We start from the raw sequence: 25,904 nt of genomic DNA, 5'->3' as shown, positions 1-25,904 counted from the left end.
TGTGACTGAGCTGTCAGGACCTTTCCATTGGGCACAGACAGAATCAACGAATTACGATTTCATCGTGTTGACAGCTTGAGTCATAGAACCAGCCGTGATTTGGAAATTGATGCAAGTGCCTTTGCCTGTCGGATGCCCCCCCCCCAACCCCCCCAGGCTGCCCCAAGCAGGAGAAGAGGGGAAATAAACTCAGCAAGAATGAAGAATGTGTCTAATGGTAAGTGTGTTATTCGGTAAGGATGCTGTGGGAGTGTTGATGAGTGGCCATGAAGATGTGCTGGCTGAGAAACGTCTTGTTAACCTACGCTCAGCTGGATGGCTTAGCCCTTCCACTAATTAAGAAGCTTTTCTATGGAATTTTAATGATGTAAAACCTACAGTATGTTTGTCTTAGCACGTCACCCCTTCCTGTTACATTAAATACGAACGAATCACTTCTTCCCTTTGTGAGTTGCCAAAGCTCAGAGTGTGGAAACTGGAGCTTTGGGGATGGGAGCACCAGGTGAGTCTAAAGGCAGAGCTGGGTCCTTTCCTCTGAGCTGCACCCGTGGCTCTGGCTGCTGAGGTTCTGCGCCTCTCGAATAGGGAAGCCATGTTTGTCAAGGTACCAGGAAAGATCCTCCCGCCCCCCCCTCCCCCCCCCCCCCGGGTAAAAAAAAAAGCAGTGGGATTTCTTAAGGGTTGCTGCCATCACCCGTGAGGAGACAACAACAACTCTGAATCCAAATGTAAGCGGAGATGTGGAGCAACTTTATCAGCATGTTTGCACGTTTAAAAAACAAACAAACCGAAAACCAAGACTTGCAAATGTCTATTGCGACGTGATTGCTTTAAAACAGAAATCCATCAACAGGAGCCAGACGATGGAGCCGGTCATAGCTTGTCTTCCTGCCACCCGTGTGCGTTTTTTCCAAATTTGTACACTAACCTTCGGTCGACCCGTTCCAGAATTCCCGTTTTATAGTAGTACCTGAGAAAGACAGCAGACGAGAACCAGGGGGTGGGGGTGGGGGAGAGGAGGGCGTGCACCCCAGGCCAGCACCGGAACATAAACACTCTCCCCATTCTTCTCAGGGGACAGCCTGGGCTCTGGTTACCTGGTATTTTCACACCCTGGTCTCAGCTTACACTGAAACCTTTCCCAGACACCTCAACTACAGAACCTCCCACATTCAGCTCCCAACGTGTTCTGTGTGTGTGTGTGTGTGTGTGTGTGTGTGGTGGCCGGATTCACAGTGATCCCCGGGAACACTGCCAAGAATGAAAAGGACGGCGTGTCCATTTACAGACCATAATCCCACCTGGAACTAAGAAGGGGAGTGTTGTCTCATGACCTTTGGATCATCTCACACACACACACACACACACACACACACACACACACACACACAAAGCTGCAAAAGCAGTTTACCGCCCTAGGGCTGGCCATTTGATGCAACCGCCCGGGGGCTCGTGGCATTTCGTGGCAGTTAACTCACCTCAGAGCTCTGCTCAGCTTCTCGTACGTCATTCTGTCGTTTTTCTTCCTTTGTCCCCACATCTTGGCCAGGGCCTCGGATTTCACCACCCGGAAAATGCCCTGCTCCCTGTCTTCCCACTCCAGGATGCCGCAGTTTTCTTCGGGAGACAGGAGCAGGTCGCGCACAAATTCCCAGAGGTGAGAACTTTGGAGGCCTTCGGAAGGAAAGGAAGTGACTTAATTTTTTTTTTTTTTTAATTTTGAGAGAGTTGTGCCACTTCTCATGAACCCATGAGAACACGAGAATTGCTGCCTTGTGGGGGTAGGACGGAACCTCGCCGAGCTGGGAAACATCTGTCTCAAAACTGACATTTGGGGACGCACTGATGAGCAGTACCGTGGCCTTGCCCCTGCTCTGTGGCACCACGGGGTCATCCTTAGGGAATTCATGAAATGACCGTCAAATAATCTTTTCATTCTTTCTGACAGGCGGTGGGCTGTATCAGGCTCCCACAGCCACAACTGTCTGGGTGGACCAATCCTACAATTATATTTTTTCACAAAAAGCTGGTATTTCCCTTGTTCCACTGTATTGTGGCTTCGGCTGGTTCTGGAGTCCAGCTGCCTGGGATTGGGGCGTGGACTGACCTCTTCCTAGCTCTGTCATTGCCACCTCTCTCCTCACCTGTAGAATGGGATAATAAGAGTGCCTACTTCATAGTGGAGGTTAGAGGGTTAGGATTTAATACAGATCAAGTGGCCGGAACCAAGCTCAGCAGGCCGGTGGCACTGGGTAGGTGTCTCAGTTCTGGGAAAGGCTAACAGGACTGCCAACTCCTGGTGTTTTTTTCTGCTGCTGCCCCTGAGCACTTCAGTGTGAAGACCTCCCCCTAGCCCTCCCACCAATAGACCAGGACAAATAAACCTTTCCTCTTCATGGTTAGACACTGTCTTTACTTCCTCATTTTAATTCTTATAGTACCATTCCCAAGTGAGAAAGAAATAAACGTGAATTAGACAGCATTCATCAAAATCCTTGTCAATTTCTGTACTGATTTCTAAGCGGGAAATAACGGGTCCCACGTAAACAGCCAGTTTCAAAGCCTATGAGACTAGGTGGCCTTGCCTCGTGAATGGCTTTAGGAAGTTAGAAATGAAAAGGGTGTCTCTACACTTACTCGTTCGACTGTGACTGTGACAGTCTTGACTTTTGATGCCACTTGTTTTCAGGCAACTGGAATCAGCATCTGGAACAGAATGAGTCACAGCTGTAGGAAGAAATGGAGAGGCCACATGCAGGCCTCAAGTCACACCCGAGTGGGCACATGGATTGAACACCTCTCTGGGAGGTGGCACCACGCTAGGCGCTTTGGGGGTGATTAGTAGGTGGGGGTGCATAGATGCCAAAGACTCAGTATTTGTCTTTCAGGAGAGTTTGCACCCAACACTAGGGACCTAAGCAAAGCACAGCTCATATCATGCTCATAGTAGGTGATCAATAGATGTTTATCGAATGAATGAATGAAAGAAAAGAAAGAGATGGACGAGGAAGCAAAGCAATTCAGGGCTTCAGATTTAGACACACCCGGGTCATCTGTCACCTTCTAACTTTGTCACCTCAACCTACTAAGCGTTCGTTTCTACCCCTGTGAAAAGGCTATGGTACTAGGACTTGCCGTACAGGGTTATAGGAAAGATGACCCGAAACAATGTCTGTAAAGATTCCAGCACAGGGTTTGGCTCACAGTAAGCACTCAATAAAAGCTAGCTGCTATTGTTAGTATTCTTGTCCTGACTCTAGTTATGGCTAGTTATATATTCAGTATATATTCTAAAGAACTTATGGGACACAGTATTCCTTCCTAGCCCCTCCTCCTCCTATGCTGTGAGGAAGGCAGGCTGACAAATAGACGCCCCTTTATAAGCGGAGACCTGACCCTGAGAAAGGAGTGGTCAGGTCAAACTCACGGCTGCTTAGAAAAGAGAGCAGGGGCCTGCCCTGGGCTCCAGCCTTGGGCCTCAGACTCAGGAATGGCCCCGGGGCCTCGGTGGGCTCAATTCTTCTAGGGGCTACGCCTGGATTGGGCTGGGTGGTGAAAGCTGGGGTTCGATGGCTGCAAATGGGTGAGAAGGGGCTCCACCAGCACCAGGGAGCTCTGTGGAAGCTTTGTTCACGGGGAATGCAGAGCTGGTCTTGTGAGGGCTCCGTGTTCCGTGGGGCACGGGGCGCCTGCCTAAACCCACAGCACGTGGTACCTGCACCTGGCTGCCTGCACTCAAACTGAAGAAAAAGCCCTTCATCAACCAGACCATCTGAATCCTCAGGTGACTGCTTGGGACTTTCAGGAGAGAAAAAAAATAAATTATAAGAAACGATCTGTCCGTCTGCCCCTCAGCGTGCACCTCTCTGGCGTCACCATGTGCCCTGTCTTTTTGCAGATGAATGAGCTGAAGTCCGGGAGGGGAGGGGCCTCCCCAGGGCCTACATCCTGGTCCCCAGGCCAGAGCCTTTGTGTGGGCTCAGCAACTAACAGCAACCACCACTGTCATCATCATTGTCATCGTCTTAAAAGATCAAAGCCACAAAATCCTCTTTCCTGAACCTCCATCTGCAAGACCAAAACAGCGAGGCTAATTTTCAGAATGAACCAAACCATTTGAGGTCCTCCATCACCTTATTATTATATACTCGGCCTGCTAAGTGAGCTCATATTCCTTGTAGACGCGCTCAACCACAGGCCTCTAGTGGTCAGTCATTAGGATGATTGTTGCTCGCGGACACCAGTTTTGGAGCATCTATGCTGCTGGCGCATGCCAGGCGCTCTGTATGCACTGTTTCTGGATCTTACACACCAGGTTCAGACAGGGAAACTGAGTCTGGGGTAGGCTAGGAGATCACAGGCCCCAGCCCCAGGCTCTGTCCACCACATTTTTTCCTGCTTCTCCTGGGCTGGGGTTGTCTCAGGCCATCACCCTCTCAGGGTGGTCCTGAAAAAGCGATCAGGCCCCTGCCCAACAGCAGCCACAGCAGAGCCCCGGGCAGCTGGACCTGGGCTACTCACAGTCTTTGATGCCGGCTTTGGTCTCTTCAGCATCATTGAAGAAGGAGTAACCTGGGAAGGAAAAAGCAAAGCACAGCTCATATCATGCAATCCTGGTTTCCCCTGGCCAGGCCCCGAGAGACGCCAGGAAGAAGGGGAGGGATTGTCCCCTCTGTGGGATCTTGGAGACCACCTGGTTTTTATAGGGCCACGGGAAGCCAGCCCTGAGAGGTGACAACCTTGTCTGTAAAGGCCACCTGGAGAGAGCCCCCTGGTGGTCAGTGCGCTCCCAGCAGCCTCTGAGATTTTCCCAGTGGGCACTGGGGAGGGAGTCCTAGCTTGAGTCCAGGAGGCCTGGGCCCTGAGCTGGGCTGGGCCACTGACCCCTGTGAGGCCTTGCCCAGTCACAGTCTCTGGGCTCATGGTCCTCATTGGCAAAGCCACCACTGAACGCCCGTTTGGCTCTAAGAGTCTGTGGTCTATGACTTGGCTCTAATTCCCCGGGGATTGGAATGCGTGTTGGGTGCTGGTCAAAGGGGGAAAATGGACATAGGAGGCCACGAGAAGAGCACAACCTGCTCTGCAGATTGAATGAGGATTCGGGACACTGCCGGGCCTCGGTTTGCTTGTCCGAAAAATGGGTGGGTTGGGGGTGGATTAGGAGTTTCAGATCATGTTTTCATGAAGCTGCATAGGCCAAACCACTCCTGCTTTCTGGCTGGGGGACCGATGTGAGGACTACCTTCTGTTTACGAAGGTGACTGGCACAGGGAGGACACATTTGTGACTGTGCATTGCTAGTGCCTCTCTCTGATTTGTTCTGGTCAGCCACGTGCCTCAGCTCACTCTGCCCAAGGGGCTGCCGAGACCAGAGGGGGACTGGTGAGGGGCTGCTCCTCTCCTCCACCCTCCACCCTGCTGCCTGCTGACCTCGCCTGCCAGTGACCCGTGTCCCATGTTTCCGGGCCCTTCGGTCCTCCTGAACCGACTGAGCCAGGCAGCACGTGGGGCCCCGGAGCTCCCTGTGGCTGCTTTCCCGTTGAGGAGCATTTGTTTTGTGTCCTTGTCTGCCAGAGCCTAATCTACGGGGTAAGATAAGGCCTAAACCAGGTAACAAGCAGTTCGCCCTATAATTTACTGTCCAAAATGGAGAATGAAACACAGCACTAATAGTTAAGTTTTCCAGGATAACAGGTGAAAACAATATACCCTGGGCAGACTGGTACATGGTAAAGATTGGTCACGGTGCATGTATTTCAATACACAGCAATGCTCCCGTCTGAGGAGCATCGAAGGAGGAATCCGAGAGGGGGGCAGGGCAGTGGAGCCGAGGGCTTTGCTTGCCCCTGTGCAGGGAGGGCTTACTCTAACTGCAGCCTCTGCTCCCGGCTCCTGGCAGGTCACTGTCACGGGCGATAGTGAGGCAGAGGCTGTGCAACGATGGACGGCAGGTCTGCGTGTCCTTTCCGCGCTCCTGGCGGGCCATGGCTCTCAGGGCAGAAGCTTAGCAGTGCCTGAGGGCCACCATCCTTAGCTCCCCTGCCCTCGGACAGGCATGATGGGAGACGATCAAGGGGGAGGGCAAAGTCCCCCGACCCCGAAGGTCTCTGTGGGCTTCTGTCTGAGCAGGAATCCTGCCGCAGCAGCCCCACCACGCAGGGGGCTGTGAGGCTGCTTGATTATCTCCAGGGACAGGGAGCTTCCTACCTTTGGTATCTTCTGAAGCAGCTTTTCCAAAAGAAGGTGCTAACTTTCAGAAAGGACTTTTCCTCCAGTTGAGCTGAGATGTGTTTCCTTTATTTGTAAAACTGTCTGCCTCTTGGTTATATTCACACGGACAAGGACAAGCTGTCATTTACCTGGCTGGCGCCCCTGTCTGCTGCACCAGGTAACGTTTCCCCGGCTCCTGTCTAGGGGCCTGTGGAGGTGTGTACCATCCATCATACAGACTAGGCCGGGGACATTCAGAGAGTCCGACGGCTCGGGGGGTTGGAACCGGGGTTGGGACCAGGTTTGAGATCTTCCTGATCCCAAAGTCCTGGCTTTGTACTGACTTCCCATGAATCAGCCCCCTTTGCTGCGTGACCTTGGAGAAGCCACATGGCCGCTCGGGACCTCCGTTCCTTTATCTGCGACACGGGGACACAGAATTATATGTGCTCAAAACCCCTGTCCGCTCGCGGAGCAGGCTGGAGCGGTGAGTCATGCGCCTAGAGCCACCTTCGGGCTGTTTGGTCCTGGACCATTAGGAATGGGATCAAATAAAGCAACCGTCTGACTCCCCCAGAAACGGGAAGGAGAAGGGTCTAGTTAGTTTTCATTCTGTGTAATGAAAGGTCAAGCAGAAACCTCTTTGTGTCCACCCTTTATAGCTGCCAATCTTTAATATATATATATATATTTCAGAGAGGAAGAGAGAGGGAGAGAGCAATAGAAACATCGATGATGAGAGAGAATCACCGACCGGCTGCCTCCTGCACGCCCCCTCCTGAGGATCAAGCCCGCAACCTGGCCATGTGCCCTGTGACCGGAACCATGACCTCCTGGCTCATAGGTCAACATTCATAGGTCGAGCCACGCCAGCCAGGCGATAGCTGCCAGTCTTTATGAACATAATACATTATTTTGTTGTATAGCCTGGGTGGTCCCTGAAAGCTATTTTCAATTTCCTTTTTTCTTTTGAAAAATGTACCCAACTTGCCTTCCCGTATCCTGCTCCCTTTCACCTACAACCTCCGATCCCGTCATTCTAGAGCTTCTGGTTTCCAAGAGGTTTTGGTTAACGGGATTTGGCCAAACAGAAAGTGCCAGTGAGGGAGGTTTGCACTGGGAGTCCCACGGCAGGGAGGGACCTGATGGGTCCTGTGGTCCCGGCTGCCACCCCACCCTCCAGGCACCGACCTTGGGAGCGGATGTTCTGGAGGATGAAGTACAGGTACTCCCCGCAGAGGCCCGCCGCCTCCACGAACTCCTCCTGGGTCATGCTGCACAGCTGCAGGCCGCTGACGTTGAAGTGGCAGAAGGAGATGCAGTTGGTGTCCAGTTTGTACTGGTCGCAGCAGAACTGGAGCCATTCCCAGACGTGGCGCTTCGTCCAGTACTCGGGGTGGACGGACGTCCAGTAGGAGTCGCAGGCTGCGCCGGAGGAGAGAGAAGTGAGGGACGACGCCCCTGGGAGAGCCTTGGGAAGGTCCCCGAAGGCGGCCCCGGGTGCATCAGCATCCTCATCCCTTGCCCACGAGTTGAAAGTGGCTCCAGCCCTGGGGTGGTGGGGAGTGAGAATGGGTTCTGCTGGGGCCCAGGCCACCTTCCATTCCGCAGTAAAAACCAGAGGGGACTGCATCCTGCGGGTGGACATGAGGGCAGAAGAGGGAGGGCCAGGGGCACTGTGGCTTGGGAGTGTCCAGGCCTAGTTGGGTGCCTAGGAAGAGGGCAGTTAGAGGGGAAGGAAAGAACAAGGCCCTTCAGTGATTCCGTGTCAGACGACATGGTGTCAAGATCACAGGCTTTGGAGCCTGACAGGCCTGGTCCAAATCCTGGTTCTGTCGCTTCCCACTGGGGCCAGGTCCATAGCAACTTAAGCGTCAGTGTCCTCATCAGTAAAATGAGGATTACGTGCCCAGCACACAGGGCTGTTTGCAGGCGGGGTTAACACATAGAGGCTGTGTGGCTCACAGGAAACTATCCGTCCGTTCAATAGTTGCTAAATGCCTCCTGTGTGCCGGGCGCCCTCTGAAGCTGGTTTGATTCGCTCTGCTTTTATGGACAGTTTTCAATACTCGCTCCTGGTCTGTGCACCGCCTCTGGCCACCTGCAGGCAGGGGCCGAGGGCTGGCGAGACGTTGCCCAGAGACCAGCAGACTGTGGGTCTCCATAACAGCTTTCTCTGGAGGAAAGCGGGGACTGGTTGCAGTGTTGTTTCGCGGTGGTTCTCAACCTTCCTAACGCCGCCACCCTTTAATACAGGTCCTCACGTTGTGGTGACCCCCAACCATAACATTATTTTCGTTGCTACTTCATCACTGTCATTTTGCTAATGTTATGCACCGTAATGTAAATATCTGATATGCAGGATGTATTTTTCAGGGGTCGCGACCCACAGGTTGAGAACCGCTGCTAGGGTGTTTTAAAGAAATTCTATCCTAAGACCAGTGCCCCTTCCCTCCTTCAGAGGACCCCCGTACACACTCAGACAGAGGGGGCGCCATCCTCTCCGGGAGGCGGCGGTGCCTGGCCTGGGGTACAATGCAGGAGAAACAAAGGGTGGTGGACACAGGATACGGAGGAGGTGAGGTACCAGTACCCGGCCAGGCTCTTGGACATAAATAGTTCTCGCGATCGCATCGTACTCATTCATGCGGCCCTTCATTCCACAACAAGCCTCGGCTTCCTCACTGGTAAGATGGGGAGAATGGCGGCGCCTGCATCCTAGAGCTGTTCTGTGGATCAGATGAGTGACTCTATATAGAAGCACTTAGAAGGGAGCCCGGGAGAGTTTAGTGCCTCTATTAAGATGACCATCGAACACCTGCTCTACGCAAAGCAAGAACTCGTGTGGGAAGGAGTCAGGGTAAAGAAGAGTTTGGTCCTGTCCCCTGGGAGGTCACAGATGAGGAAGCGGAGGGTCGCGGAGGACGTGGCTGCGATCCCACAGCCAGTGTGTGGCGGAGCTGGGGTTTGAACCCCAGTCTGAACTTGAAAGCCGTTACTCTTCCCATTCCATCACCCTGGTCCTCAGAGGCTCAGTGCAGAGGAGAGATGAAACAGGGAGCGAGGGGGGAGGCAGTTGGGGAGCCAGAGAGATAAGAAGGCCCGCGGAGAGAGGTGGGGAGCAGAGTACAACGCCGCTGACGGCCCAGGTCACGGGGACGACAGAAAGGGTCACTCACGGGTTAGTCTGCGGAGCTAATGGCAGTGAGGCTGTCTGAGCCCCCCTTAAATGCTGCGTTGGCTGCCACTGTCCCCAGGGGATGGTTCTCTGCCCTGTGAGGTGTACCGCTCCCCGACACCCCCATGCCAGCTTCTCAAGTTCCTCAAATCCCCCCAAATAGGTAGGATTGCGCATTTCAGAAGACGGAAATGGAAGCTCCCCTTAAAGCTCCGAGTCCTTCCAGAAGTTGATTTTCCTCCCCTAGAGTGGATTGAGGGGCAGTCAAATTTAATAAATATTTTTAATGTATTTATAATTTTTCATCTGAATTCGATGTGCACGTGGCTCAAAGGCTCGATACCGTGCCAGGTGGCTGAGGCCAATGTCACTGCCTCTATGCCCGCTATGCCTTGGTGGGGAGAGTGAGGGTCTGCTGGCACTGCCTCTCTGGCCCCCTGGCCTCTGGCTGGAGCTGGCCTCCTGGCCAGGGGGGTGTGCCTGGTGGCCAGCAGGGTCTCCTGGGACAATAGTGCGGCCACTCCTGAGTCTCTGTGTACTTTCTGTCCGCTGATTTCTGACTTGAGCCAACCTAAGAAGGGCCCTTTTCTTGCCTGGTGTTCTGACGAGAGATTTTTATGAGCCTGACATTCTCCGTCCTGGTTCCGAGCTGAGAGCTGACAGAGGTGCCCTGCAGGTGGAGGGCACAGCTTGCTGCTTCTTTTCATGGAAAGGGTTCTCCGAGCCTCCATGCCCTCCCCTCTCCGCCTCCACACCCTCATTATTTTCTTTGGCGCTTGGAGAGGGCCATGTTGTTTCTGGAAGCCAAGCTAAGGGTTCGGAGAAATGCCTGGGTGGGGTGGGTGGGCACCGACACCCGGGAGGTGTTGCTGGCAGGACTCCCTCCTCAGCTCTCCCCTGCATCTGGCCACAGAGCCGGCTTTGTGTGCTGCTCGGCCTGGAGGGAAGCCAGGACCAGGACAGCCCCAGAGCGGAGAGGAAAATGCTCTTCTCGGGGCCTGGGGCGCTTCTGGGCTGTGGTGTGCCTCGCGGTCCTGTCCCGGCAATGCTGAGGCCGCAGCGGTGAGGCTGGCAGGGGTGAGGAGGCCCCGTTGCTCCCTCAGGTTGCCTCCAGCTCAGCACCTTTCCACAGGTGCCTCCCTTGCTCAGGACGAGGCCCCCATCTGCCTTCTTCTACTTCCTGCTCCTCCTCAAGGCCACAGCGCAGGCCCCCTCTCAGCCAGGCTTCCCTCCCTGCACAGCCCCCTCAGGTGCCCTTCTCATTCGGACACCCCCCCCTCGCTCTCTCTCCAGACCGTGGTGAGCCCCAGGAGGTGGGGCCACCTCTGCTTGCCTCACCTCTGCTTGGCTCTCCCAGGATCAGAGGTGTGGGGGCCTGGCCCACCGTGGGTGCTCAGTGAGGGCAACCGGCTGGCCGAACGACCGGTGGTTGTTACCTCCACTTTCCGGTGGGGACACTGAGGCTCTGGGAGGTCCGATGGCATTGAATACAGCCGCACAGCTGGTCAGGAAGGGAGCCAGCCCCACGCTAACCCTGACCTCCTTGGCTGTGGGCATTCTGCATCCTATCACTTTGGTTGAGGAGGACCAAACTGGATACACACCTTGAAGTCTAACTAAGAAGGATTTGGATGATGGCAGGTATCAGATATATCATCTAGGTTTGAAACATCAGAAAAAGGGTGGAGAGACTGGTGATGACAATGTTTGCAACCCCAGGGAAGGACCTGAAGCAGACACTTTGCCCTTTGGTTACTTGGAAGAGATAAACTCAGGGCCAAAAAAAAAAAAAAAAGGGTAATACACTCACAGAACATGTTATCTTTAATAAGTTGTATCTTTTGAAAATATAAAGTGTTTTCCTTCATGCGTCTGCCATTCATAAAATAATCTAAGCTGTTTGGAGAAGCTGAGGTCTGAGGCCCTTTGCGTACATCTACCGGTTAGAGATGATGGCATCCAGTGCCCGGTAGACTTCATCCAAACGTCCACAGGCCACTGCTGAGCAGCAGGCTGGCCAGCTCCTTGGAAGTCAGAGGCGGGCCAGGACACTTGTGTAAGGGCCAGCTGCGTTGGGAAGAAGAACTTGGGACGTAACAGGGACAATTTTAGAGGGATTCCGACCAGGATGCGATAGCCTGGGATGCACATGCATTTAGAAGGAGGATTCGAGCTTTCGGAGTGGGGCTGGCACGCTCAGATGCCCACAGAGCCAGCAGGTAATGCCCATGCCTGAAGGGGCCCACGTGGGGATGTTGAGACGTGCCATGCGGGAAGGTGGGCCCTGTGGTGCCAGGTCCAGATTGTTATGTGAAACCGCATGATTTTTTTTAAGTGCTGGCAAGTGATTTCATTTTTAACAAACACCCTGAAGGCCGAGGGAGACTCTTTCACAGGCTGGGCCTCCCTGGAAGCCACTTTGTGGTGGAGAACTTCACCTGCTTTGGGACAGCTGTCTCCTTGGAGATCATTGTTTAGAGTGGGCGTGCTAAGAGTGTCAACTTTTGTAAGTTGAGTAGCATTTCCTTCCAATTAAAAGTTATTTGGAAGAAAAGCAGCGCTGCTTTGCTGGGAGTTGAGGTGAAGGGACGAGACAACTTCCCCTCCGTAGCACCACAAGGCAGCGTGGAAACCCTGCTCTAGAACACGAAACTGGGGCTCCTGCTGTTTGGATTCCCCGAGAAGGTATGTGGTCTCACACTTAGTGGTCCTGACTTCTTGGGATTTATCTGCAAAATAGGAAAAACAGGACCTCCTTCTCCTGCCCTTGAGAGGATTAAGTGAATCAAAACACAGAAAGAACTTAGAACAGGGGCAGGCATGCAGTAAATGCTCATTAAATGCCACCCATTTATACTTGCTAACATTCGGGCTACCCATACCACTACTCTAATTGCATTTCCCCAAATACTTCTGACATGTTCTCTCTCTCTCTCTCTCTCTCTCTCTCTCTCTCTCTCTCTCTCTCTCCTCTCTCTCTCTGTAGGCCAGCACCTCTGTTCCCTTCCAGAGCTTTGGGTTCATTTTCTTTATGAAATAAGGGTATTATATTATTAACCATGCTAATCCGTCCTTGTACTGCTAACATGAGTAAGGTAGCCAGTGCTGTTCAATACATGGGGCACAGGTGAGTCTGTGTGACTTTGTAAATGATCCATGATCAGGACATACCCCAGGCCCTTGCTTCTGACACGGGTGGGAAGGCAGGGCTAAGCCCCGGGTGGACAGCAGGTGACGGGGTGAGTAGGCCGTATGTGCATCTTCAGCGGAAATGCCAGAGAGTGGGCCCACTAATCCCCCACCTCCATCTTTTGTTATGCAAGTCCCCTCGCCTTCTCCTCCACAGGGATTGCTGCCCCTGTGCCCTTCCTATGTAGACATTTTGGAGCCAATGCTGCCTATTTTCTTGAAGACTTTCTTGGAGCCTCACTTGAAACAAAAATTTTGGGGGAGATTTTGACTCTTTAGTAATGACAACAAAATAGATATGCAGCAGAATGCCAAGTCTGTGTATTGCAAAAGTAGTGTGAGCTTAGAGATTTATGGTCCCTGGATCCTCTGCCGGAGAGCTTGACCTTTCTCCTCTGCTGATGTGGAGCACGGGTGGGAAACTTTGTGAAGCCACGTGAACCTGCGGACTCTGGTTCCCACCGTCCACTCTAAGCCTCTGCCAACTGACCTGGAGAGAACGAGACCTTCTGATGGGAGGAGCAGGATGGTGTGGAGTCACTGAGCTGGGGCTGTGGGGAGGGCCCTTCCTGATGTGCAGTCCTGGCTCTTCAACTTATTAGCTGTGCAATCCTAACAGAGTTTCCTAACCTCCCTGGACCTCAGCTTCCTTCCTGTGTAAAGAGGAATCACGATAGCGCCCAGCTCTTAAGAAGTTTGCTGGGAAAAGGAGAAGAAACGATGAATGTCAAGAACTTGGCTCTGTTCATCTGGACGATAGTAAGCTTTTGATATGCCGCCTGAGATTCATTGTTATTTTGGGGCTACATTTGTTGTCAGGGAAATGAGGCCTTCCCTACCCGGGCCTCAGTGTCGCCGAGGGACAACAGAACAAAGTGAGCCAGGGACCGGGAGGGGGAGACAGACAGCCGGGGTCAGAGGAGGCCGAGGTAGGCGGCTGGACCACGATGAGCATGATTGATGAGCAAAGGGAGCTGGGGGAGGTTCTGGCCCAGGGCAGCCGGTGCGTGAACTGGGCGGCTCAGGCACCATCAACTGCGGCTTTGTCACGGAAAGGAAGGACCTTCTGCGGGGAAACCTGAAATGATAAATTGCTTCCAGGTTTTCTCCCGGAGCTGGTCTAGCCCCGTCCGAGAGCCCTTCTTGGCTTTCCTTCTAAGCCTGTGGAACGATTTAGATGAGGAGATGGGGAAAAAAATACACAAGAAACCAAAAACCTGGGCAGTGTAAGGACCTGGATGGAGAAAAGAGGAGAAGGGATGGTGGGGTGTCAGCAAAGGGCTGTGGTCGGAGGTGTGTGCGGAGTTAGGAGGTGGGACGGGGAACGCCAAGCCCCGAGTGGTCCCGGGGCCACGGCTGCCCAGAAGGCTCAGACTTGTGTAGGATAGGGGAGCAGTGGCGAACGTGAGGCCTCCCCCTGGGGGTCCTCTGGGCGTCCAGTCATTTTGTATTTATTTATCTGCTTTTGATTTAGAAATCATTACTCTTTCTTTCTCATGTGCTCTCAAACTTCTATACCCAGCATGTGAATCTTGCTTAGAAAAGCCCCCATAGAACCCAAATGCCTTCCTCCCTGATCACCTGGGAGGAAGCTGATAGCTAAGATCAGTGGGTTTTGCACCTTTCTTCGAAGTTCTTTCTTCAAATAAAATCTCCCATTGGGTCACAACCGCTAACATGTTTACGGAGCGCTCAGTGTGTGCCAATCACTGCTTCACTCTGCGTTTTCTCATGCTGTCCTCAGCACCATGCTGCGAGGTCTTAGATCAGCGGTTCTCAACCTGTGGGTCGCGACCCCGTTGGCGGTTGAATGACCCTTTCACAGGGGTCGCCTAAGACCATCCTGCATATCAGATATTTACATTACGATGCATAACAGTAGCAACATTACAGTTATGAAGTAGCAACAAAAATAATGTTATGGTTGGGGGTCACCACAACATGAGGAGCTGTATTGAAAGGGCCAGGAGGTTGAGAAGCACTGTCTTAGATCCTGCCACCCATTTTACCAAGTAAATGAGGAAAGTAAGGCACGGGAGGGTGAAGCCCCTTCTCCAGGTCACACATGAGCAAGAGGCAGAGCTAAGGTCATAGAGGTCTCCTCCCCTCCTGCAGCCACGCCCTGATAACTGCTGTGTCGTACTGTCTTTGGAATGAAAGCACGGCAGCCTTCCCGGAAGGTGGGGATGGAGAGGAAGGAGCTGGAGGCTGGTCTTCTCAGCTGTCACTCCAGGTTGCCAAGGGACCTCCCAGGAACCCCCAGAGCTGCCCAACCTAGAAACCTCTGCTGCAGAGTATAATCCAGATTCCAGAGCACAGGGGGCACCACATGTGGGAGTGGCCACCTTGGCGATCGGGGGAGAGAGAGTGTGTGTGCGTGTGCGTGTGTGTGCATGTGTGTGCGTGTGTGTGTGGGTTGAGGATGGAGCTCTAGCACGTAGGGGTGAGGCCAGGAGACTTCATGACTCGTTTGATGCTTGGCCGCTGGAATTTGCTTGGAGAAGTGATCTTTTGAAAATATCCTATGCTTGTGAAATATTTGCAGCATCCCTTTGATAAAATTTTCCAGTATTTGCAATTCTTTTCTTCTAAGAGCCGGAGGGAGGGCCAGGGTGCATTCATGAAATTCTAAGTATTTTGCAATCTGATTGTCCAGTCCCAGCCCGCAGTCCGGCGACGCCAGAAGTCCTGCTTCAAAGAGCAGGTCACCTTTTGGTTCGCACCGACCCCGCTGCCCTCTGCTAAAGCCGTGTGGGGAGGCTGTGAAGACCACGGGCTTCCCAACGGGGCTGAGGGTCCCTCCCTGCCCTCTCGTGGACACCACCCATCTGCTGGGCACTCCATTTCTTTCTCCCTTTGGTCTCAGAGCATCTAGCCCGTCAAAGATTCCGCATTGGAAAGGGTGAGACCGGTGTTGCTTTTCTTCAACGTGAGAAAGGAAGAGAGATGAGAAAAAGCTGTTTTTCCAAGAGCCGGGAGCGCCTACCCGGTGCCAGGTGCTATGCTACACGCTTGCTGGGTGGGATCTGCCGATGCTGTTCCAGCTGGGAGAGCGATGTTAGAGAAAACGTGGGGCCGCGGGCTGGGGAGTGGCAGAAGCTAACAGGAAGCTGCCCCTGGGACAACTCTGAATTCAAGATGAACTTCCCGTGAGGCAGGAGATGACCTCTGAGCACGTAAGGTCAGCAGAGCCGTGTCCAGAGGTGGAGCTGGCTGGCTCCTGACACATCCCTCTCGGCGGGGGCTTGTGCAGACACTTAAAGCCATGTGTCGTCTGTCTGGGTGAGAACCCGACGGAAGCACCCCCTGGCCCTCCGCCCTCCTCCGCAGATGGGGCTCGCCCAGCGCCAGGCGCTCACTGGGACCACCAGCCTCGGCCTGTGGGAGGTCTGACATCCCACTGAGCTCCGCAGCTGGCTGCTCCCTCGGGGAACACCAGGAAGCTGGATCGCTCCTGCAGGCCGTTTCATTTCCACTGGCCTCCTGCCTGGGCGGCCTCCTTCCTATTCTCTCGATGGGTGACGGAGGACGAAGGCTACATCTGTGATACCGCCTGATGTGGGAATCAGAGAAGCTTCTGGAAGGGATCCTAGAAATGACCTGGTCTAACCCCTCATTGCATGATGGGAATGAAGAGTCCTCAGACAGGAGAGAGCTGAGCCAGTATCTAAGACTGCTGGGTCTTAGCAGCACTGGCAATCCCATTGGTGATCACTTAGGTTAACTCTTTTTTTAAAAAAAATTGCAGTAAAATATTCATACTGTAAAATCTACCATTTTTTGAGTGTACAGCTTAATGGCATTAAATACATCCACACTGGTGTGCAACCATATCACCACTCTCCATCTCTAGAACCTTTTCATCCTTCCTTTTTAAACAACCACATGTGCTTGTCATGTGCCCGACTGTGTCCCATACACTTCATTCTCTGTGAGAGAGGCATCATTACAACTCCATTTTGCAGATGAGAAAACTGAGGCTTGAGAGGTAAAGGTGGTGCCTGGCTCCAATGACTATAGAAGCTGTTGCGGAGACGTCCACAATTGCAGAACAGGCAGGGCAGGGACCCCCAGGATGGCAGGTCTGCGATATGCATGGGTGAGAGAAGGACAGGACCTGGCCTACCATCGTGCCACATGTGGGGAGGGGACAGCGCCCTGAAAGCCTTCATGTTCCTCCTTCAAATTTAGCCTCTTAACCAAATATTGAGGAGAGAAAATCAGACACATTTCCCAGCGCCTTTCTGAGAAACCAGGTGCTTCTTAGGCCCAAAGGAGAATTGCAATATGTATCTGAGTGAATCAGGTTCAAATGCAATGACCTGGACCCTGCCGACGAGGGTGCAAGATGTCATGGGTGCACTTGTGCGCATGGGGCCGGGGTTGGGAGTGGGTGCAGGACTGAATTAGGTAGGTAAGTGTCTCCAGGCTGTCTGTGCAGCCCTGGCATCTGGCCTGCAGGCAGGGGCTTCCTTGGGGTGGCGGACATTTCATAGCATCCTCGGAGGCTGGGCCTCCCCTGGCCTCCCCCCTCAGGGAGTGTAGCCCCCCCCCCCTTGTCTCCTGACCCTGAGTGGGGACCTGCTGGGCGGGGCACACAGGGTTAAGGACCTTTGAGGGCTGACAGTTGATCAGCAATTGCGTCACCGCCCTCCCCAGCAGGGTGTGCACCTGCCAGCCAGGTTTGCTTTGAGGTGCAGTCACCGGAGCACCTGGGGACAGAGGCCCTAGAGGGTTTCTGGGGCAAAGCTCAGCTGGCCTCCCTTTGGCATGGGATTTGCACAAGGACCCGTCCTTGCATCCCGGTGGGGAAAACCGGCTGAGAGAGGAGGAAGGGTGCGGAGGGCAGCCTGGGGGACCACCGCAGGACTCATATTTGCTGAGCACTTGCTTGTGCCAGGCTACGCATTTTACACACTTTGGCTTCTTGATCCTTACAGTAACTCTCATCACCCTTGCTTTAGGGATAAAGGAGATAGAATCTCAGAGAACAACAACAGGGTTAATATCAACGACCCAGCGTGATGTCATTCATGAGCTGACCGAGTGGGATAGTTAAGACTACAGTTGCTCCAGTAAATGTGCATGAAACCCAACAAGCCGTGAGCCCGTGGGAAAGTCACTTAACCTCTCCGTGCCTCAGTTTCCTCATCTCTAAAGTGGGGATCACAATTGTTTGTTTCTCATAGGGCTTCTCTTTGACGCAGGTAGTGTTCAGCCAATGTTAGCTAGAGCCACGAGGCTGGAACGATCACAATACACTAGGTTCCAGGCTCAGGGTTCCTTTCTACTACAGTGTTTAAATACAGAAACTCCAGGAGACTGGCCATTACCACCTGCATTTTACTTAATAGCAAAATGAGGCTCCGAGAGTTGAGCAGAGCCCCAAGGCCACAGTACTGGGCAGGTCGGGGTGAGGTTCCAGTGCTTTCCTTCCTTCCACTCAGGCCTCCCCTGGCCCCCTGCCCTCGACACGGGTGAGGGGTGGCATTTCCAGGCCCCTAGCATGGTCTTGTCACCAGCCCAGGCCAGCACCACCTCCTGCCCCAGCCCAGCCCAGCTCAGATGGGCCTCCCCAGGTGTACCTACCTGTCTGGTGCTCAAAGGCAGGATAATACTCTTCATTGCTGAACAGGTCAGTCCAGGACATCAGGGGGTCGCAGAAGGACGCGTTGGGCAGGAAGGTGCTGTGTGTCACTGAGTCCAACATCACCCTGCAACGACAGGAGAGGATGTGAGGAGGCGGTGACTGCTGGAAGCCACTGCAGGACCCCAGCGGGCCATGGTGGCTTAACAAGGACAGCAAAGACTCGCAACCGGCAGCCTCCTGGGAGCCAGGCCCCGCTCTATGTGCTTTCCATGATTGACCATTTCTAGATGAGGAAACTGAGGCAGAAGGATTGAGACAATTGCCCATAGAATATGACCCGCAAGTGGCAAAACGGGGATTTGAGGATGGGAGCTCTTATTAGCCAATACTGCTTCTTTCGTTACTTTTCCTATTCACTCACATCTGACCTCTGAACTCTGGCTTATAATGTCTAACAATGTGCTTCTGGAAACACGGCCAGAGTTGCTATCAATGAGCGCACTCACACACCCTTATCTACAATTCTGAAATCCCAGAGCTCTGAGACCAAAAGTGTGTGTGTGTGTGTGTGTGTGTGTGTGTGTGTCTTTGGTGCAAACGTTTCTGAGCAAAAAACAGTTGTGAATTGATCTTACGTAGTTTTATATACTGTTACATAAATGTTACATCTATATGTATATAAACTATACACTATACATATGCAGACCATGTATAAAAATTATACACTATAGACATATATAAATGAGATATGTGCTATATAGTTTTGTAACCCTAGTCGCAGTGTGGTATTCTGCCTGATCAATATTCATGTGGTGTGCTGCAGGAACATCGATGGGGTTAAGTTGAGCCAGAAGAAACACCTGGAGAGGGGTGGTCTGTCTTCTGCTGCATGTACACCGTCACCTTCTGGTGCCTGAACCAGAGTGAGTTCTGCAGCACGCCCGCCCCAGGGGTTTGGGTAAGAGAGTGAGCACCAGTGATTGTAACACACAATCACTTTGGACTCCAGGCTGAGTACTTCAGGACTTCCATCCATTCCTCATGGGCTCCTCAGAACGTGAGCTCTGAGGCGGGGTCTGTATCACGGATGAGGAGGGGACTCTCTGACATTCCCGCTAATGTGCCCACACCACCCAGCTGGCAGGGGTGGAGTCTGAGTGACAACTCAGGTTTGTGTATGTGACGTCAAGACCTGGTGGCTATGCTCTCGTCCCTGCTCACACTGGCAGAGGAGACACTGGGGAGACGGTGTCTGGTCGAGGCTGGGGTGGGGGCAGAAGAGATGGGCCTGGGGCCCCCCACTCTCGTGCACTCTTGCCCACCAGTCTCATCTCTCGAGTTTCTCTTTGCTGCTTCCCATGTCCCCACAATTCAGACAAAAAAGAATTCGTACCTGGTGGATTAAAAATATGTGTTGGCCCCACTTCTCTTTTCTTCTTATGGAAGTAATGTTGATGAGATATGGGGGTTCTACCCCCATTTTGTGAAGGGGACCCTGCAGCTCAAGACCACACAGCTGGTAAGTGTCAGAGCAGAGACTGGGCTCTGGGTCTCAGGGAATTTAAGATGGGCAGGAGCTTATCAGTCATTTAGCCCAGTGTTTCCTGACGCGAGTCACGTGTCTCCCATCACCATAATTTACTTAATACATTCAACAAAATCACCCCTTTTTTGTTTGAACATAAATACGTTTACTTAAAAAGAAAACTTGATATCACCATTATCCACCAAAAGTCACTATTCCTGAACATATGTAAAAATGGAGACATAAGCACTTAAATAAAAATTGTTCATCCATGCACCACCTAAGTCAGAGGTTAGCAAAGGACAACTTGCAGGCCCAATCCAGCTCACCTCCTGCTTTTGAATGGCCTGCAGCTAAAAATGATTTTACATTTTTAAATGGTTACGTATTAAAGGGCTATGTAGGTACTTACACAATAGCCTGGATTTTGCCTGTTGGCTCACCAATCCTATAATAGGTACTCTCTGCCTCTTTACGTGAGAGTGTGCCTACCTTCGACCATATTCACCTCCTGTAGGTACCATGAGTGCTGGAAAGAACTGAGTTAGTGCATCGCTCCCCTCGCTCTATCATCCAGAACTGAGAAAGCTAAGGCCCAGGGAGCTTGTGTCGCTTGCTTCAGGTCACAGGGCCAGTCAGTGGCAATGTTACCTTGCATGTAGAGAGTTCTTAAGTTTTCCAATCCTCAACTCTCAGCCCATCAGCTTCCCTTTCTAAAAACACAGTCACGACACCCTCAGGACATCCCACGCATTCTTACGTACCAAGTAGGACCTCAGTACTGAGAGGGGCAGGGATTGTGTGGTTCCAGAAAACAAAGCCCGATTCTTTGGGGGCGCTGGCAAATCTATCATCATCATCATCATCATCATCATCATCATCATCATCATCAAATGTTCATGAGAACCATGCTCCTGACATAGATAAGCAACCAAGTTCAAAGCCTCACATGCAGGTCCCTTTCTGTGCCGTCCATGAAGAGTTGCCAGACCCCACGGGGAACCTCTTCCGAGGCCCACAGAGGGTTAATGCTGCAGGCGGATTATCGTGCCCGTGGATCTCCCCCTGGGAGCCATATCAAACAGAGGTCAAGGCTGCCTGCGTTCGGACTCTGATTTTCCCACGGATTGGCTGGCTTTATACCCTGAACAGGAGGCAGGCTGAAAAGGGATAGGGGTTATGAGAAAGGAAAGAGCCCCTGGAGCCCAAAGCCCCTTCCATTTCCTGGAATCCACATCGGGAATTCCCGTAAGTGAGGGCTCAAAGGGAAAAGGCCCCCTGCCTTTCTGGGCCAGACGCTCAGAAAACTGAGGAAGAGGATGGCACACCTCTGACTTGACTTCATGGTGGGTTTGGAGAAATGCTAGCTGGGCTCGGAGAAAGGCCAGGTGGGCTCCACATAGAAGAACAGAGAAAAGCATCCCCAGGCCTGCAAAGTCAGTTAGAAACCCTCCAGCTACAAAATACGACAGTAGGAGTGAGCGGTCCATCTACACCTGACAAACAGCTCTCAAAAGTCAACCATTAAATTCAGTTGAGTCATATAAAAATTAGGCATATGTTTGATCAATAGGACATTTACCTCCTTTAAGTATTTTTCCCCCCTTACACCAGTCCACTCACTTGCTCTGTAATTTCCCTAGTTTTGGACACAGGGCTGTATCTGATTCCCTTTGGTAACTCCTTCTATGGCCAATTACATCCTTTAAGTTTCCTTAAAGGGCTCTCTCATGTGAACACTGTGCTATTTTTCTTCTGTAATCATTTCTTACTTTGGGGGAAAATGCCTTTTATAAAAGCAGCAGAAGTTGTTTGTTTTAGGAGAGGGTTTCATTAACTCTGGGCTCTCCACAAAAGACCTTGGCCCCGTAGCCAGCGTGCTCCAGGTGTGAGTTCAGGAATAATGGCTGCTTTGTGCCCAGTAGCTCAGCTTCCTAGGCCCTCTAGGGTCCTTGTGGTAATTGAGCATTTTAGCTCTTAAGATTTCTTTTCTTTTTTTTTTAGAATTTTTAAAATCGTCACTCGAGTATATGTTTATTGATTTTACTGAGAGAGAGGAAGCAAAAGAGAGAGAAGGAGAAAGGGAGAGAGGGAGAGAGAGGAAGAGAAAGGAAGAGAGGGACACATCGATGTGAGAGAGAAATATTGATCAGTTGCCTCCCCTGCACACCCTGACTAGGGATAGAACCCACAACCTAGGCATGTATCCTGATGGGGAATCGAACCCACAACATTTTGGAGCCCCCATTTCTCAGTGAGAACATTGAGGCCCAGTGACAGGTAGGCCCCACCCTGAAGGTAGCCCATACATCCCCAACAGGGGGTGACATTGACCCCAGAGGGGAAACATTTGGTCTATGGCGGGGGGGGGGGGGGTGGGGTGGGGGAGTTGGTGTCAAAAAATCTTCGATGTTATTATGTTTCATGAGCCTCCAAAGGGCCACAGCATATTAAGGACTTACAGCATTTCTGTGGGATTAACATTTCATGGAGGGGGGAGACGACTAAGAAAAATTATCTCAAAAAGCTCCTTAGTGGGGGCAATAACGAGAAAAAAAAAGGTTGAGCAGCACCGGGCTAGACTTAGAGTCCGCAGCACGACAAGGAGGGTATGCAGGGCGGGTCCTGGGCCTGCTGCCCCGGCCGCACGTGTTTGTTCTCCGAGAGGCTGGCGGCCGTGTGATCTTGGAGAGAGCACTGGGCTGGGAGTCACGATTATGCCTCTTGCACCTCTCCAAGCCTCAGCTCCTCTTCTGCTACATGAACTCACGGAGGCGGGGGACTCCACGCCGGGCCCTGGCTCCATGGTTTCTTCAGGCACCCACCCGACCGGGTCGACACCCAAACACATGCCCGCACCCACAGATGCATAGGTGCGGGTGCTCTTTCAGTCAAGCAAGCTCATCAGACTACTGCAAACAGGTTAAACGTTTATCTCTGAGAAGGCCCCCTGCTTTCCTCTTCTCCCTTCCCTCCTGTGCCCGCTACTTCCAGCAGTGGGTCCTGGGTTTGGAGCCAGGCCCCGGGGGCACTCTGGTCCCTCACTTACTGCTCATCATCAGACCCACAGCTGTGAGAGTCCGCTCCCCCCACATGTTGTCCCCATGCTGGCTGCCTCAGAAGTAGAGAAAGTTCAAATACATCCACACAGGGGTGGTTCCCTGCCAGGCACGAGGAAGGCTGGCCGGAGGTACCTTTCAAAGTGAGACCTTGAAGGCAGGGAGGCTGAAGTCCCCGCTGACTCCAGGGGCTTCCTCGCCCTCCCGAGAGCCGGCTCACTCACCACGTCCGCCCGGGGAGGGTCCGTGCAGCCAGAGGGACTTCTCGCCCTGCACGAGTCAGAGGCAGCAGCGGCAGGTGCGGTGCCCATGGCCTGCGCAACCAGCACCTCTGCCCAGCCTTCCGGAGCGAGAGGGGAAGGAGAAAACCACCCAGCCTTGGCCAGTTTGTCAGAGGAGGAAAATTCCTGCCTGACCCTGGCAGAGATCATCAACTTCACTCTGGGCATGTGACCAAACATTTTACCCACTTAAGCATCGACGCATTGGCTGTTTATGCACCAAAACATCACCAGGCAGAACCAGGCCGTCGGGATATAGCCTATGGGAAAGGGGGCCATGAAAGGCCTTCGCTGAGCCCATCCTCTGAGCAGTCTCATCGGGAAGCAAAATTGTTTTCCTCCTTCGATGCTTCAGTGACACCAGAGTGCCCACCAGGTCCCCAGCCCTGCGGGCCTGGCAGGTCCATTTCCCACTCTTCGGATGCCCCCAAGAAGGGACCCATGAAGGGAAACCCAATGGACTGTTTCAACACTTTCTATTAAAGGATCGTGGGTGGGGTGCTTGAGTGTTTGCTCTTCTGGGAGAAACCAGAGTGGCTGAGAACTGCCTTGCTGACGTCTTGCCAAAGTCCTCGTTTTCCCCCGGCTTGCTCAGGGAGTTCGCCAGTGGGTTGGTGTTTGGTTGCTTTTCTGAAGGTGCAGCAGAGACCCATAGGAGGTCTGCCGTATGGTTTACGAGGGGCTCCAATGCGAAGCTCGTTGGTTTTGGATCAAACCCATGGTGGGGCTCAATGTTACCTCTGCCCGCACAAGCAAAGAAACATGGGACCCACGTCTTAGGGCTCAGCCAGCCAAAATGATTTTTGTTTCATACGAGGTGTGGTGCATACAAATCCACGACCCTCTTTGAGCTCATCTCTAAAACGGGATCCTCAGGCTTTCCTGAGGATTTAATTAAATTATTTAAATATGCAGAGGACACAACACATATATTCCCTGGGCACAACACATATATTCATTTCTGGGGTTGGGGGGGGATCAGTCGTCATCAATGCATCTAAAAGTTTGTTATACAGGGGACTTGTGAGAAAACCAGACAGCCAAACTTCACAAACTCCTGTGGAGAACACCTTGAATCACGAAAAACATTGTCGCGGAGACCACGAGGGCACAGAGTTAAGCCTTCATTCTGCGGGGCAAACCGCCCCTCTCCACGGGGCCTCTAGACTAAAACACGAAGCTGTCTCTCTAAAACACGCTAACTGTCTAGGCCTCAGTTTCCCCATCTGTAAAACGAAGAGGTTGTACCTTGGGGTCTCTAACATCCTCTCCAGTTCGTAAAATTCTTAGCACAATCAAAGGTGGGTCCCCAGCCCCCAGTTAGAGAGGGAGCATGTGCCACCAGTGGCCGCCAGCAGGGGGCGAACGAACAAGAACCCTCTCACACAGCAGAGTCTGAAAAGGTCTGATAATACAGTGGAAAAACCCTAATCACTGCTTTTCTGGAAAGATTCTCTATATACGAAGGTGGCGGGAGAGGGCAAAATGGGTTTCTTTTAAGCTGTTACATACACATGAATTCCTGAAAAAAAAAAAAAATTCCCCAAATTGTAATAAGGCAGCGTATTTTCTCTGTATCAAGAGGGAACTGAGCTGGCCAATGGGGAAAGGAGGAGTTTGGCCAGCGGGAGGTGGGCTCTCCTTGAAGCTGAATATTTTTGGGGTGTAAAACCCAGGCTTCCTTCCTGAAGATAGCTTTAGGAGGCGTAGGGCAGTGAGTGCCTGTCTGCAATCTCTTGGTTCCCCTTGGTGTAGTCAAGTGATCCTGGAGGCGTGGGGGCTGTGGAGAAGGGGGTGGGTGGCTCCACAGCCTGTGGGGGCAGAAGTGTCCCCCCCTGCTCCCCCAGACAAGCAGTTAAATCCCAGTCACCCAGCTCCCGGGAGGCACTGTGACTAATGGAACCTGCAGGGGAGCTGGCAACCTGGAGCTGGAGACCGACCCACCGACCCAGGCCCCCGGCCCCAGCCTCTAAGCCCTGACACCCCTTACAATTCATCCAAAAAAAGCAAAGAAAAGGGTGCTTACGTGAGGACAGCGCTGACTAGGTCCGAAGAGGAGGCTTTCAAGGCAAGAGAAAGCAGGTGCTCCCGGCACCAGCGCCCGGTGGAAATAAAGGCACCTGTAGCCTTGTGATATAAGTAACACCTACAGACAGGTCCGTTTGGTTTTTCAGGTTTACGCACAGCCCCTTTGATGACGGTGACATACAGTGTGACACGGCTCCTCGGAGGGGAGGGGGGATGGTTCTCACGTGCAGAAAGTTTACCTTTATCCTGCTTTTGTGCCCAGCTCACCACCCTCCCTCGTGGCCCAGGGGATTCAGTAAACAAGCCCAGAATTCTTGCCCCTGTGCTCTGCCCAGCCCTGCGTTGGCTGGGGATTCTCACTCATGCAAGCCATAGGGGGAGCTCTCAGAGGCAGCCAGCCTTCCCCCTGGTTTGGTGGAGTCTCGCGCTTTTGAGTAGGAGTTCATTTCCCTTTCCCCTTGTGTGGCCAGGAGGAAGGGCAGGATGGGGCAGTGGTTAAGAACACAGGCTTTGTAGCTAGATGGCTTTGGATTCAAAGTCTAGGTGCATCATTTTCTAGCTGTGTCACCGTGGATAACTTAATCAGCCTGTCTGAGCCTCATCACTCTGGTGCAAAGAATAGTACTACCCACTGGCTGCTCTGAGGGTCACAGCAGGTAATGCAGGTGAAGCCCTGAATAAGCTCTTTGTTAGCGATGATGATCATCGCCTTTTCCTAGATGGGGCACAGGACCCCTTCTCTACCATGTCCTCCAATCTGTGCCTTTGGACCAGGCGAGGGGAACAAGCTTGCAGAACCATTGTTGGGTCTTTCTTCCACTTTTTCACTCATCAACAGGGCATT

At 52.6% G+C, this 25,904-nt stretch overlaps 1 protein-coding gene across 4 annotated transcripts; it reads right to left on the bottom strand.

Annotated features, from left to right (window-relative positions):
- Positions 1–669: 669 nt before the first annotated feature.
- On the bottom strand, positions 670–25,170 carry ELF5 (E74 like ETS transcription factor 5). Of its 4 annotated transcripts, none has more exons than XM_036326254.1 (7): positions 25,059–25,170; positions 18,167–18,291; positions 7,402–7,635; positions 4,522–4,572; positions 2,638–2,706; positions 1,479–1,674; positions 670–970 (listed from the first exon to the last, which is right to left on the bottom strand). In XM_036326254.1, the coding sequence occupies exons 2-7, from the start codon at positions 18,285–18,287 to the stop codon at positions 874–876; spliced, it is 768 nt and encodes a 255-aa protein (XP_036182147.1). In that variant the 5' UTR covers positions 18,288–18,291; positions 25,059–25,170; the 3' UTR covers positions 670–873. The 4 variants fall into 4 exon arrangements, with proteins under 4 accessions (XP_036182147.1, XP_036182146.1, XP_036182148.1 ...); XM_036326253.1 differs by lacking the exon at positions 25,059–25,170 and adding an exon at positions 22,887–23,134; XM_036326255.1 differs by lacking the exon at positions 25,059–25,170 and adding an exon at positions 22,976–23,077.
- Positions 25,171–25,904: the final 734 nt, after the last annotated feature.

Source organism: Myotis myotis, unplaced genomic scaffold (assembly GCF_014108235.1).
Source record: "Myotis myotis isolate mMyoMyo1 unplaced genomic scaffold, mMyoMyo1.p scaffold_m19_p_10, whole genome shotgun sequence".
Classification (NCBI taxonomy): Eukaryota; Metazoa; Chordata; class Mammalia; order Chiroptera; family Vespertilionidae; genus Myotis; species Myotis myotis.
The sequence above is the reverse complement of the archived record's forward strand: the minus strand, read 5'-3'. Positions and strand labels throughout refer to the sequence as shown.